This window comes from Rosa chinensis, chromosome 1, assembly GCF_002994745.2.
Source record: "Rosa chinensis cultivar Old Blush chromosome 1, RchiOBHm-V2, whole genome shotgun sequence".
Lineage (NCBI taxonomy): Eukaryota > Viridiplantae > Streptophyta > Magnoliopsida > Rosales > Rosaceae > Rosa > Rosa chinensis.
In genome coordinates this window covers 65617398-65631885 of record NC_037088.1, presented here as the reverse complement: position 1 = coordinate 65631885, position 14488 = coordinate 65617398, and the positions used below count along the sequence as shown (strand labels likewise).

Below are 14488 nucleotides of genomic sequence, written 5' to 3'. Positions count from 1 at the left end.
CATAATTTCTTACACACTGCATTCCATATGTTGGGCCTGAATACTCTATCACAAGTTAATCAAACTCACAATCAACCCATTGAGATCTGACAACTAAGCCCAAGTTTTAAGCCCATAGTTACACAACAGGCAATAGTACTAGGTTCATCATCACTGATGTTGATGCTTTTTTCAGTTGTGTCTTCTAAAGTCCTGAGGTAGATAGGAATCATAGGATCGATGAGCGACAAAAATAGATAACTTCTTGAGGAGGTCTTTAATCCTCCACTCCTCCAAGTATTCCAACTTCTTAGGAATGGAACACACTATAACTCTATTAGTATATCCTTATCAATCAGCTGGGTTCACCTAGTGGTTTAGCATGTTATTATTTGCGTATTGAGTAAGACAATGAATTAAGCAAAATCATCAACCAGTTTATTCTTTTTTCAGAGCGGTTCTGAAAAGCTAAACTAGCATACATCATACAAAAAACTTGCAGCACAAAAAATGCGTATATTGTTGAAGGATATCGACATAATGTGTGCCTCTACAAACTAGGGTTTAGAGTTGTAATAGGAATGTGTTCTAGGTATTCAATTGTAATTAGATTATATTACCTTTTTTGGTACCTTGTAACTCCTTATTTAAAGGGCTCCTATTATCAATGATAACACACAATTCTATTATCCTACAACACGTTATCAGCACGAGTTCTAACCCTAGCTTCAGAAAAAAGAAAAAAAAAAACCCTAGAAGAAAAAAACATTTTTCTTCTCTGCCGCCAACCCAAAAACCCAAACAAAAAAAAAAAATTCCCAACCCGGCCTCAGCCTCACCTCTCCGGCTGGACCTCCAGATCCTTCTTCCGGCCTCCTCCCCTGCAGCCTACACAAACCCGCAAGCTTTCTGCTTGCTACCGCCACCACACCAGCAGCCCACGCTGCACAGACGCCCTCCTGCGTCGCTGCCCTGCCTTCTGCACGGTGCCCCTGCGCCCAGACGCAACTTTTCTGCTTGCTACCGCCACCGCACCAGCAGCCCACGCTACACACGCCCCTGCCAGCACCAGGTCGCGATCTGCAGCAGCAGCAGCCCAGACCACCGACCAGCAGCAGCAGCCCCGGCCTCCGAACTGCAGCAGCAGCCTCGGCCTCCGATCTGCAGCAGCCCAGGCCTCCGATCAGCCTCCCTCCGCATAGCCCGCGCACCAGCCCCCTCTACACATCGGCAAACTGTAGGGAGAAGAACCAGAGGAAGAAAGAAGACCGAAAAAAAAAAAACAGAAAAAAGAAGGGACCCGGCCGGCCCAGAAGAAAAAAAGGGGGGAGAGAAAGAAAAAAAAGGAAGAAAAAGAAAAAAAAGGTGGGCCACAAATCAGCAGAAACCCAAAAAAAAAAATCTTTACACACGCTTGCATCAACACGTACGCGCGTGTTCTCAAGCCCGGAATTATCAAGTAAGTTTTTGTAATTAAAGTTGCTGCTTTTTATACTTTAAATTCCTTTTATTTTCTGCAAATATTGGAATATATGTTGCCAAATGATTTTGATATTTAACAAAGCGGAATTGTGGGGATTCACGCTTAACGAACTAAGAGTGTTTGTATGAACTAAGAGTGTTCCTATTAAACGAACTAAGAGTGTTCGTGTGAACTAAGAGCGTTCACAATGCTTGGACTAAGAGCGTCCGTAAGCATCAAATTGTGACCATATTAAAACATCATTATTTGGTCTAATCCAAAAGAGATTCTTGGAAATTGATTTCTTGGTAGCATAGCTCGGAAATCTTATTATTTTAGTTTTCGTGGAAGTTTAGCTCCGAAACTAATATATCTTCTCTTCTTATTTTCAGGATGTCGAATGAACCTAGACTCGATTTTCCCATGCTTGACTCAACAGGCTCGGATTACCACAGTTGGGTAACCGATGTTGAGAATCATCTCACTTCCAAGGGAATATTACCCATAATCCAGGCACCAAACTCGGATCTTGTGTTCAACCGAACATCTACAAAGCATGCTCAAGCAGTTATCTTGATGCAACGCCATATGGACAAGGCACTCAGATTGGAGTATATGTCGATCAAGAATGCAAGAGAGCTATGGGTAGTGCTAGAAGAGCGCTTTGGCAATGTCCAAGATTCCCTCCTCCCTGACTTGAAGGTTCAATGGAACAACATGCGCTTTGCTGATTTCAAGTATGTTGCTGAATATAATTCAGAAGCTCTTCCCATACAGTCCATGTTGAGGTTTTGTGGACAACCTGTCACAGAGCAAGAGCTAATTGAGAAAACTCTCTCCACCTTCCCTGTTTCAGCCATTGTGGTATCAAACCAATACCGTACTGAAGTCAATGCTGGATGGATCACGAGGTTTCATTAGCTTATCAATGTTATATCTGTAGCTGAGAAACATGATAACATACTCGTGAGGAATTATAATTCAAGGCCCATTGGAACTAAGAGCGTTCATGAGATGAATTATAATGCACCCAAAGGAGGGCACAAGGAGCTGTACCCTAAGAAGGGGGGACATGAGGGACGTATGGGCCCATATCACCGCCTAACCAGGAAGGAAACCGCAAGTTTGGTGTGGATACACGTGGTGGTAATGCCATACGTGGGAGAGGGGATCGTGGTATCCCTAGCCGTAATGGTGGCTCAATGGGTCGTGGTGGTGGCACCAACCCTTCTAGGGAACGCCCGCAACGTGCACAACATGCACCACAATTAAAGGGAGGCAACCACAATGATGAGTGTCATCGATGTGGGTCAATTGAGCATTGGTTCAAGCAATGCAAGGCAAGCGAGGAACTAGCTACAGGATACAGGGCATATAGGGAACTGAGAGAGCAAGAAGTGTACCTTGCAGAAGAAGAAGAAGATGGTGGAGATGTCAATCTCACCATAGAGGACTTCAAAGCTGAAGATGAAGTGCACATGGATGCAACAGACTTTGATTAGATTAGTCATTTTTATTTTTCCATGAACTTTTGTAATGGCAATTTGCCTTAGTCAATAAATGACAATTGTCTTAACACTTTCTTATGTGGCGGACCCAATAAAATGTGATGTGTAGGAAAGTCATTGAGATTATTAGTACTTAAGAGAGCATCGCTCCACCAACATCTCTCTCTACTTTCCTGGTCATATTTGATTGGAGTTACCAAATGGATAGAGTGACTACAATGTGTCTTACTTTGATTTTATTTTGGATTAGATTTTGGAAACTTTGATGTAATCATTGGCTATTAATAAAGTGTCAATTCTTTTACTTAATGTCTTGGACATACCTTAATTCGAACTTTATTATATAAGAGCCAATGGTTTTCATGTGGAAACACATTATGAGAATGGACAGAGTTCCTTTGCATCACCTCCAATGACTACGGACATAAACGAGTATTAGAGAAACTTATGTGTCGCTCTAGTGGGTTGTATGCAACCACTATTTGAGTTATTGAATCCAACTATGTTATGAGAGACGACTTATGGGATTTTGACACATATAGGCTTTGACATGATGATCTGTGTATTAAAGACTTTACACGGACATCCATTTTCAGAACGAAGAAAAGTAAGAACCAAGAATTGGTTCGAGGAGCTGCACATGAGCCTCATGGCGCCATGATTGTGCAAAGACCGGCCATACATGACCGGTGCCGCCTACCCCCTGTGGAAAATACATGGCATTGATGCCATAAACTGCTCTCTCTACTTCTCAAGTCTATTATGACATTATGGCTTAACCAAAAGCTTTATTGGTTGATTATAAAGCCCATGTTTCGTTCTGTAAAGCCTGTTATTTAGGATTGAGACCATCCTATGCAAAGGAGATTGAGGAAATAATTCCATTCTTACAACGAATCTAAGGGAATTCTATGGATTTGATCAACCAACTTGCGGACCATATAGATGTTTTATGGTGTTGGTTGATACGTAAACACGCTGGTCACGTGTTGTGTCATTATCCACTCGTAATGCTGCTTATGCTACACTCCTAGTACATAACATATAGCTACGGGCTCACTACCCAGATCATCCCATTCAGTCAATTTGACTTGATAATGCTAGAGAGTTTACATCGAAAATTTTCGATGACTATTGCATATCATTGGGTATTGATATCAAGTATCATATTCCCATGTACACATCCAATTGGTCTCGCGGAAAAGCTACCATTCAATGACTACGATGGTAGCCTGGACATTGGTAATGCGCACCAATATTTCCGCTTGGGTTATGCAATATCGCTTGCAGCTATGCTAATTCGTCTACGACTCATAGCAGCCACTCAACTTTTATTTGCGTTACAGCTAGTGACTGGGTTTGAGTCTAATATCTCGTATTTATGCATATTTGAGTGTGCGGTTCATGTGCCAATTGCGCCGCCACAGTGCATCAACATGAGTCATTGCAACGAAAGCATATATATATTTGTTGGACATGAGTCTCCAAATATAAGTCCGCTATGTAGAACCCTTGCCAGGCGATCTCTATTTCACTGGATTTGCGAATTGTCACTTTGATGAGATAGTCTTCCAGTCGTTAGGGGGAGATTAGAACGTCAAAGTTCAACAGGAACGACAGGAATTGTCGTGGTTTGTCCCCACTATGTCTCATATTGATCCCCTAAAAGTGACGAGATCACATATACCTGCTGCAAACATGCCTGCAAGGATTGATGTCCCCACAAGAGGACATGGTGCCACCTAGAGAAGATGGGTACTGCACCACTACCATGGATGGTAGTATGGTGACGCCATAAAGGTGGCATAATGGCGTCATAGGCCATGGGTTCCGCTTGAGAGAGTAGGAGACCCATAGGTTCGATGGATTCTCACCCTAAGAAGAGAGCGAGTTTGGCACAACTTGATCTATTGATCATTGATACTCATAATCCGTCTCATGAGAATATTTTGGATTGTGGTTATGTCCAAGAGACATCGTTGGGGGACGCCTCAATGTTAGAACCAATTCCTGAGAATATAGAGATCTCTACGAACTACACTAGTGTACATAAAGACGTAAAATTATTGAGACCAATGACATCGAACCTTACTCAGTTGAAGAATGCCAACGTAGAGAAAATTGGCTTAAATGGAAAGATGCAATCCAGGTTGAATTGGATTCACTAACGAAGAGGAATGATTTCGGGCCTGAGATGCCAACACCTCCTAATATAAAACCTATTGACATTAATAGGTCTTCGTTAGATAGCGTGATGAGAAAAAGAGATGGTAATCTTGCCTTATGGAGCAAGGTTTCTCACAACGCCCTGGAATCGACTACGAGAAGACATATTCTCTCGTAATGGATGTCATTGCACTCCACTACCTTGTCAGTTTGGTAGTTTCCAAATAACTGAATATGCAGCTTACGAATGTGGTCACTACGTATCTCTATGGGGATCTAGACACGGAATATAATGAAGGTTCTTGTGGACTTCATTTACCCAAGTCAAGTGGCTCTAGACCACGGAGCGTATTTACAACGAGGTTGAAATGCTCACTAAAATGACTACTTGATTGGGAAGGGATATGATGAACTATGCCCACGCGTTTCCACGACAAGTTCCGGATTTGTAATTGTCGCGGTTTATGTTGATAAACATAATTGGAACCCTTGAGAGTTAAGGGAAACCGCTGAACACCTGAAATCCGAGTTTGAGAGGAATGACCTTGGGAGAACACGGTTTTGTCTAGATTCAGAACTTGTATACCGTGTCAATAGACATTTTTGATAAAGTCAAAAATGCACTCCCATGGTCGTCCGTAGTCTTGGCCCTAAAAGGGATCCGTTTCGTCCCAAGGATGATGACGAAGATGTGTTAATAGCAGAAGTGCTTACTTATGTACAATAGGCGCATTATTGTACTTAGCACAATACAAGACTGGACACCTCAATTATTATGAACTTGTTGGCTAGACATAGCCCTGCGCCAACGCAATGCCATTAGATTGGTATAAAGACAATCTTTCGATATTTGAGAGGTACGATTGATATGGGCTTGTTTTATCCCTACAGAGAGAAGAGAAACAACGGAAGTGTAGGATCGAACTCCACAAGGCAAAATGCCACATTATGTGCTCCTCCTCCCCTCTCCATCAAAATGACAACAAGCACTTCTAAATACTGAAGTGAACCAAATCCGATAAGAGGATAATGTAGCGGACTTATTGAAGGAATTGTGTCCTAAAACAATCATTTTGATGTAATTATTATTGTAATTATTATTAATCAAAAGGGCAAGTTTATTGTTCATTACTTATATTTGATATTTGATTGAACAAGGTCCAAGGAATATGAGTTAAAGAGAAAGTAATCTAAAGAGTTAGATGTGTGAGACCTTTACTCTTTCACACTCTTATCCTAAAAGGTTCCTAGTCATAGGATTATCACTTGGACATTGATAATTCGGAAAGACTAGCACATACTATGTATGCTCAATATGGAGGATGATATGTCTCTTGTCATTTGTGTGGAGACACTAATACAAGTATGTGGGTGCTTTTAATTTAAAGAGTACACTGAACGCGATCATTAGAGTTCTTGTATGGAGTCTTACTTACATGTCAAACTTGAACTCTAAATTGCAATAATACAAATTAGTCCTTTGATCTGAGACACCATAGTTGTCTTATGAGTGAATTGATTATTTCTTGATGATGCAATAATATTGTGTCCCTTAATGGATATAATAGATGCATTCATTGGTATAATCAATTCGGTCATGGAGACATGTGAGTGTACAATAAGGAATCTCTATCCTTAAGTAAATAAGGTGTATGTTCAAAGATGTGATTCAATGAGTCTTTGGCCAAAGCATTGAATGAGATTAAAAAGGAGTTTCTAATCACATTCTAAGAATCACATAAGAATGAAAATCACATTAGGGGATTGACATATCAATTCCATACCCCGATGATGTGATTTAGAACATAGTGTTAGAGAAGGACCGTATTGTATTGTAATTCCAATTGAATAGGTTCTTTGTCATTCTACATTAACTAGGGTAGTCATGATATGTTGCAAGACGTCACTCATGACTTGTGAAGTCCCCGAGGATTAATAAACATTTATAATCCTAATAACAAGGGAGAATCAAAAATGGAGTTTTTGATTCGTAAACAAAATAGAATGGTTTCTATAAACTTCACTGCCTTGTTAATTAGAACCTAAGAGATCGCACACCATATAAGTGGATCATTGAGATTGTATATGAAGAAGATTAAACAAGAGTTGGTTATGACCAAATAATTAATTAGATTTATTATTTGGACATAATTAGGATTTTCGGGTAAAACCGAACCTATTGGGCCTAAACGATTGTCGGGTTTTTGGTGTGGACTTGGGCTTCACTAAATGAGATTTAAATGAAAGCCCAAGACACATTTTTAGTGCCCAATAACAAGTATGGACCAGCCAAAATATTGGCTTTATGAAAGTCAATATTTTCTTTTAGTAATTGGAGTTATTTCCTATTATATAAAAGTGAAAGCATGGACAAAGAGAATAAGTGTGTCTCCACACTATTATTTTCAGATTTGAGAGAGAGAGAGAGAAAGAGTTCTTTCTTGGTCCATTACAAAATTAAAGGAAAGAAGAACACTTGCATAATTTCTTCTTTTCTTTCATCTTTCTTCATCTCTTGATTCACTTGGTGAAGATCCTTAGAGGCCATATCTTTTTGTGGCTTTACTTATTACATCAAGGAGAAGATCACAAGCACAAGAAGGAGTACAAGAAGGAGTTCTTAATTCAAGGTGCTTCAAGGTGGAGGAAACACACACAAGGAGAGATCAAGGAGAGGAACTTTGGTGGTTCACTTGGATCGGATTGAGATCACGCTCCAAGGGTGAGTATAACATAAACTCCCTCTTTGTTCTTCCTTACTATGCATGCTATGTTTATATACATATCACAATAAGCCAAGATCATGGGTTAAAGGAATGAATTTTATGTTTAGTTAGTAGTTTAATGGTTAAACTAATTCCGCACTAATTAAAAAGTTTTGAAATCCATCCATTCCTTCACTTATTTACTAAGTCGTTACCAAATCTACCTTCGAGAAACATGTGAAGAGCATCGGATTGAGAAAGTTATCCGAACTCCCATGATTGTAGCAATCATGGGGAGATATTGACATCAGGGGGAGGCATGATGTCTACATGTTCGATCTCGAAGAGTGAAGGACGTGTTGTGCTCCTTTTGTCCTTCGACCAGGGTTATTTTTGTCCCACATGGTTTTTGTTATCTGGCAAGGTTTTTAACGAGGCAACAATCAAAGCTTCATCACCAAGTTTGAGCGGCACAAAGGGGAGTGTTGAAGGATATCGACATAATGTGTGCCTCTACAAACTAGGGTTTAGAGTTTTAATAGGAATGTGTTCTAGGTATTCAATTGTAATCAGATTCTATTACCTTTTTGGGTACCTTGTAACTCCCTATTTAAAGGGCTCCTATTATCAATGATAACACACAATTTTATTCTCCTACAACATATATTAGCTACTCTTTAGTCTTTACATATGCTAGATTTGACATGTTTACTGGAACTTAAGTTCCTCTCATGTTCAAGCAGCTAGCTAGAGCTTGGCAGTTTCAAGTAACGTTTTAATTTCCAAATCCTTTTTTTCTGAGCTTGTTGCTGACTTCAAGAAATTCTCAATGTCTTTTGAATCCGAAGAGGTTCCATTTTTTAGATGGAACCACTTTCTGCGTGGTACATTTGGGCTTCTGTCGCTGATGGCAATTGCAATGTCATTGGGGAAGAGGTCTTGAAGCACAAAGGCATGCAAGACGGTTGTTATGAAGAGAGCAGTGACCGTGAGCGTGGCAATGATGGAGAGTATGACAGCCAAAGCTTGAGTTGCTACAGTCGTTACTTCATTCGAGTACCTGATGGTTGCAATGGCAGCACCAGTCATTGGGAAAGTGTATGCCCACCATGCCAATGAGAACCTGTTTCAATTGATGTTAAAAGCTAATTTGATGTACAAACTAATGATGGAAAATTCCTTTCAGCACTCTAGAAATAATGAGATTGATGATATCTTACTTGAATCCTCGGAAGAAATTGATTCGGACTGCCTGTACAAGCAGAGAAAAAGGATAGAAAAGAAAGTTAGTACCGGAATACTAGTCATGAGACTTGACAAAGCGAAGGATGAAATTTCTATGAAAATCTTATCATGCCACATAGTCAGGCATGTTTGATGACATTGATAGGTGCAACTTAATTGACGAAAGTTATATGTACTTGCCAGTGAGAGATAAAGGAACATGGCGATGAAGTAAGCAATCCGCGAGCCATAATCAAAGGAGCCTTGGATTCTTGCCCAAGCCATGGAAGCTGCGCTAGGTGTAGCAACAAACAGAAAGAACACAGGATGGAGCTCCTTTGGGATTACTGTCTCATTTGTTGGAAGTCTCTGGTAAAGAGTTACAAATAAGACCATATAGTGAACCATCCCAACTGCGAAGAAGAATATTGGTCCTTCTCTTAGTCCCATTGAAGCACCTAGCAGAGCCCCCGCAAAGTTGCCAACAATGGAGAGATGGTTAACAGGATTGGCTACTTTTGAAAGCCGGCGTTGCCCTCCTGACATCCACTGTCCATAGATTTTAAGCTCAAGACATAAAAGTGGGGTCATGATGATGTACCAGAGAGCTGGATGGAGGTTGCTAGAAATGGAAGGTGGCACTCCTAGAGCTAAGAATAAGATGGCTATAAATGGGGAAAAGAAGAAGTTGATTCGAATTGGGTGGAAATACTCGCGACGAACTGCTTCAAAGTAAAAGATGATTTTAAGAAGGTAGATGCAAGCAACACCAACTAATGTAGCAACGGCAATGCACCACAGAGCCAAATTTGTTTTAAGGTTCAAGTGGAGAAATTTCGTGGAGGCCGAGGTAGGTAGGGTTTTCCACAAAATAGCGTGGCTGCTGACACCAAGGCAGATGCTAAATGAAGAAATGGGATACCGGAGAAGAAATGGCCACTGCTTGTCCTCTGGAAGCATTATTTCCTCTGAAGCCTGTTTAGTTTAATACCAAATCATCTTATCATTTCTTAGAAAATATACAAACAACTGAGAATACTGAATAAAGAGAGCATGAATTACCCTAAGAGTGTCCAACTCAGGCCCTTCCAATGCATCAAAGTAACGGTCTGCGGGTAAACGGTCAACTTGATCTGTACTTTGAGCAAAAGCATTCTCTGGTTGATCACTTTTTCGCGGTGTCTTTCCCCGTAGTAGTGTTATCTGCCTTTTAAATTTTCCGGACCATGTCTTGAAATTATCAAACCTGTTATCTCTCAGCGTTATAATACTTGGATGATAGGGGAAATGCCCAGCATGCGTTGCCTGATCTTCAAATGCAGAGCCTTTTGGCAAGGGTTGAGAGTGACACTTTGCTGCTTCCGGAAGTTTGCTGCTACTAGGACTCTTAATTGCAGCAGAAGAAGAATCTGGAATTCCACCGTTGAAAATTGTTTCAGGACTGAAGAGAATTCCTTTTATTTTCTCTAAATGAACTTCCACGGGTGATGGCGGCATACTAATAGAAACAGAGTGCATCCTTTGATGAATTGGTTGTTCATATTCATCAACTGTGCTTTCTAAAGCAGCTATCTCAATTTCCTGTTATAACAATTCAAACAGAAGTTACTATATGCACAACCATAGGAACTTTTCTTTTGCTTCTCACTGAATTCCTATCAATGAAAAAACAAACATGATACAATATTCCTTTCTGTAGACCTCAATCTTTAAGACAAACTTACCTCAGCTGATGGTTGAGGCTTATCATTGAGAATGGTATGCTCCTCAACATTATCAAAACCAACCACTTCATTAGAGGATATGTATTTGATGAGAGATGGAATTTGAAGGGAAACCTGTTCTTCAGAATCCATAGTTTTCCCAAAGAGTTTGCAGCTGATGAAAAGTGATAAAGGGACAGTTCAACCAATCAAATAAATGACTTTTATGATAGATGGTGAATCACTGGAATTTATAACAAAACTTTCCGACTTTAAACTAACCGCCTCGTATTATCCAGCAAGAAATCTGACTTCGTAATTTTATAGCTAAACTGATGAAGCTGATTACACAGAGTTATATATTTTTTGTTCGTTTTCGTTTAAAGCTACTGACACCATCAAGAGATTTTACATTTTTAAGAACTTCAATATATATTTGATCATTTGGGATACCTGCCTCACAAGTTCACAACTAAAGATAATATGTAAGTGATGCCTATAATCTACCGCAGGATCAGATCCATGGTACTACTATATTTAAGAATTATTGATCACTGATAAGTAATGCATATATATTAAACAAAAACAACACATATCGATTATACAGCAATCTATATATGCAGAACTCACAATATATAAACAGATAGATAATGTTGAATCAAAAGAAAAAAAGAAGACTGACCGATGGACAATACTGGAAGCAAATTAACCTAGGCAATCGCCTATCAATCTATCATGCAGACAAGCCTAATCATGTTCAACTAATTAGTGTATTAGCGTGTTAGCTTCGTTCTCGAGCAGATGAGTATCAAAGAAAATGCAGAATAAAGACCATATTTATAGATATTGAAGACGACCAAAGAGCATAAGTAGCACACGTCTTTCAGCTATATGCATGAAGCCGATAGCATCGGTAGTCTAATGCAGGCTACTAACTACTCCCGGCCATTATCAGCTGTACTTCATCTTTGATAGCGACACGGCTACTTAAATTACTTGAGAATTAATACAACTTTTGCATAAGACAACCATATTTTAGCAGTTGCAATCAGAGACAGGCTTGAAATGAACTGTCATGCTTTGATCGCAAACTTTAGGTTTGACCACATAGGCAATTGAAAGATCAGCTGTTGGAATTTAGTTAGAATAGTCCTATGAGAGCATTCATGAATATCCAGGTAGGGCGCATGGCCTATTCGCGCCACCCCGCTTCGAACAGCTTGATCCGAGAGTTAATGTGGATGGTTAGTTGTCTGATTCACAATTAGAAATTTTGGTTCATAGAAAATTTTATTTTCACTAAGGTTTCATGGGTCACGACTAATTTGTCCTATAGCTGGTTCATAGTCCAAAAGACACCAGTTTTGATGCATTGATTCTCACTTTCTTTTGGTATTCCTTATCTTTCACTTTCCTTGGAATTTTGGTATTTTGAAATAGTGGGGGATTGTTGGAATTTAGTTAGAATATTTCAAAATACCAGCTATATTTGAAACCTCCATTGGACATTTAATTGCAAATGACAATAGTCATTAACTCTCTTTGATTGTGATTGACACAAAAATTTCATCAGTTTACTCATATATCATTCATTTGTTTAAAGTCTGCAATTGTGGTGGTTCTTTATTTGCTTCATTCTGTTTTGGTTTACTCATCAATGTCAAGATATATATTGTCTTTCTGTTACATAAGTTACAGATTTTAAATGTCATTCCTATTTTGACGTTTTGATTCTTCCTAATCAATGTCATAATATTCCTTTCGGTTACATAAGTTACACAGCTTAATTGCTATTGTTAAATTATCACCGCGTTGATCATTCCTATCATTTATATAATCCCTAGCTTTCCAGATAAAAAAAAACACAACAAGAAATTCAATCTCCTTTGTTTCCTTTCCGAGCTCAAAGTATTCATGTACTTGTTCTATCCCTACAGAGAAAAGAGATGACAGAAGTGTGGGATCGGACCCCACAAGGCAAAATGCCACATTCCGTGCTCCTCCTCCCCTCCATCAAAATGACAACAAGCATTTCTAAATATTGAAATGAACCAAAATCCGATCAGAGGATAATGTAGCGGACTTATTTACTAAGTCGTTACCAAAATCCACCTTCGAGAAACATGTGAAGAGCATCGGATTGAGAAAGTTATCCGAACTCCCCTGATTGTAGCAATCAGGCGGAGATATTGACATCAGGGGGAGGCATGATGTCTACATGTTCGATCTCAAAGAGTGAAGGACGTGTTGTACTCTTTTTGTCCTTCGACCAAGGTTATTTTTGTCCCACATAGTTTTTGTTACCTGGCAAGATTTTTAACGAGGCAACAATCAAAGCGTTATCACCAAGTTTGAGCGGCACAAGGCGGAGTGCTGAAGGATATTGACATAATGTGTGCCTCTACAAACTAGGGTTTAGAGTTGTAATAGGAATGTGTTCTAGGTATTCAATTGTAATCGGATTCTATTACCTTTTTGGTACCTTGTAACTCCCTATTTAAATGGCTCCTATTATCAATAATAAACACAATTGCATTCTCATACAACACGTTATCAGCACGAGTTCTAACCCCAACCGCAAAAAAAAAAAAAAAAAAAACCCTAAGCAGCCTCACCAAGAAAACTGCCGAAAAGCATGCAGCCTTCTCTGCAAGCCTACTGAAGCCTCTGCCGCCCTAGCCTCCTGCCACGCCTCCTGCAGTCCACTACTACAGCCCCCGCGTACCCTGCAGCCACTGCACATCGCTCCAGCCTCCAGCCACCTCCCTGCAGCCCGCGCTGCACCCAAGCCCGTAGCCCCAAGCCATCTGCCACACGACCTGCGGCCTCCTTGCCCTGCCCAGTTCACCTGTTCCAGTCCGCCTGCCCAGTCGCCTGTTCCAGTCCGCCTGCAGATTAGGAGGAAGAAGAACATAGGAAAGAAAGAAGAAGAAGACCGAAGGAAAAGAAAGAAGAAAGAAAAAAAAAAAAAAAGGGACCCGGCCGGCCCAGAGAAAAAAAGGTGGGGAGAAGGGCTGGGCCCGGAAAGAAAAAAAAAGAGGAGGAAGAAAGAAAAAAAAGGAAGGGAGAAGGGCTGGGCCCGAAAAAAAAAAAGGAAGGGAGAAGGGCAGCCCACCAACAGCCAATTTTCCGACCAGATTCCAGCAATCCTAATTTAGCTACATGCCTGCATCAACACGCGCGTGTCTTCAAGCCAAGAACAATCACGTAAGTTTTTATAATTAAGGTTGCTGCTTTCTTGTATTTACATTCCTTTTATTTTCTGCAAATATTGGAATATATGTTGCCAAATGATTTTAATATTTAACAAAGCAGAATTGTGGGGATTCATGTTTAACGAACTAAGAGTGTTCGTATGAACTAAAAGTGTTCATAATTAAACGAATTAAGAGTGTTCGTGTGAACTAAGAGCGTTCACAATGCTTGGACTAAGAGCGTCCGTAAGCATCAAATTGTGACCATATTAAAACATTATTGTTTGGTCTAATCCAAAAGAGATTCTTGGAAATTGATTTCTTGGTAGCATAGCTCGGAAATATTATTGTTTTAGTTTTCGTGGAAGTTTAACTCCGAAACTAATATATCTTCTCTTCTTATTTTCAGGATGTCGAATGAACCTAGACTCGACTTTCCCATGCTTGACTCAACAGGCTCGGATTACCACAGTTGGGTAACCGATGTTGAGAACCATCTCACTTCAAAGGGAATATTACCCATAATCCAGGCACCTAACCCGGATCT

The 14488-nt window shown here is 40.0% G+C and overlaps 1 protein-coding gene across 2 annotated transcripts; it reads right to left on the bottom strand.

The window, feature by feature from the left end:
• Window positions 1-8494: 8494 nt before the first annotated feature.
• Window positions 8495-11536, bottom strand: LOC112182292 (S-type anion channel SLAH2). Of its 2 annotated transcripts, XM_024320740.2 has the most exons (6): window positions 11430-11536; window positions 10769-10922; window positions 10107-10625; window positions 9246-10019; window positions 9041-9072; window positions 8495-8943 (listed from the first exon to the last, which is right to left on the bottom strand). In XM_024320740.2, exons 2-6 carry the CDS (start codon window positions 10898-10900, stop codon window positions 8568-8570), a joined length of 1833 nt encoding a protein of 610 aa, XP_024176508.1. In that variant the 5' UTR covers window positions 10901-10922; window positions 11430-11536; the 3' UTR covers window positions 8495-8567. The 2 variants fall into 2 exon arrangements, with proteins under 2 accessions (XP_024176508.1, XP_040368385.1); XM_040512451.1 differs by lacking the exon at window positions 11430-11536 and having other exon boundaries at window positions 10769-11353.
• Window positions 11537-14488: the final 2952 nt, after the last annotated feature.

What these genes read in the sequence shown, in the direction of transcription:
- LOC112182292 (XM_024320740.2), bottom strand. Translation starts at nt 10,900, where the DNA reads ATGGATTCTGAAGAACAGGTTTCCCTTCAAATTCCATCTCTCATCAAA. An exon ending in AGCCTCAACCATCAGCTGAG is followed by an intron (nt 10,626 to 10,768) that starts GTAAGTTTGTCT and finishes TTGTTATAACAG; the next exon opens with GAAATTGAGATAGCTGCTTT. An exon ending in AATTTCTTCCGAGGATTCAA is followed by an intron (nt 8,944 to 9,040) that starts GTAAGATATCAT and finishes CAATTGAAACAG; the next exon opens with GTTCTCATTGGCATGGTGGG.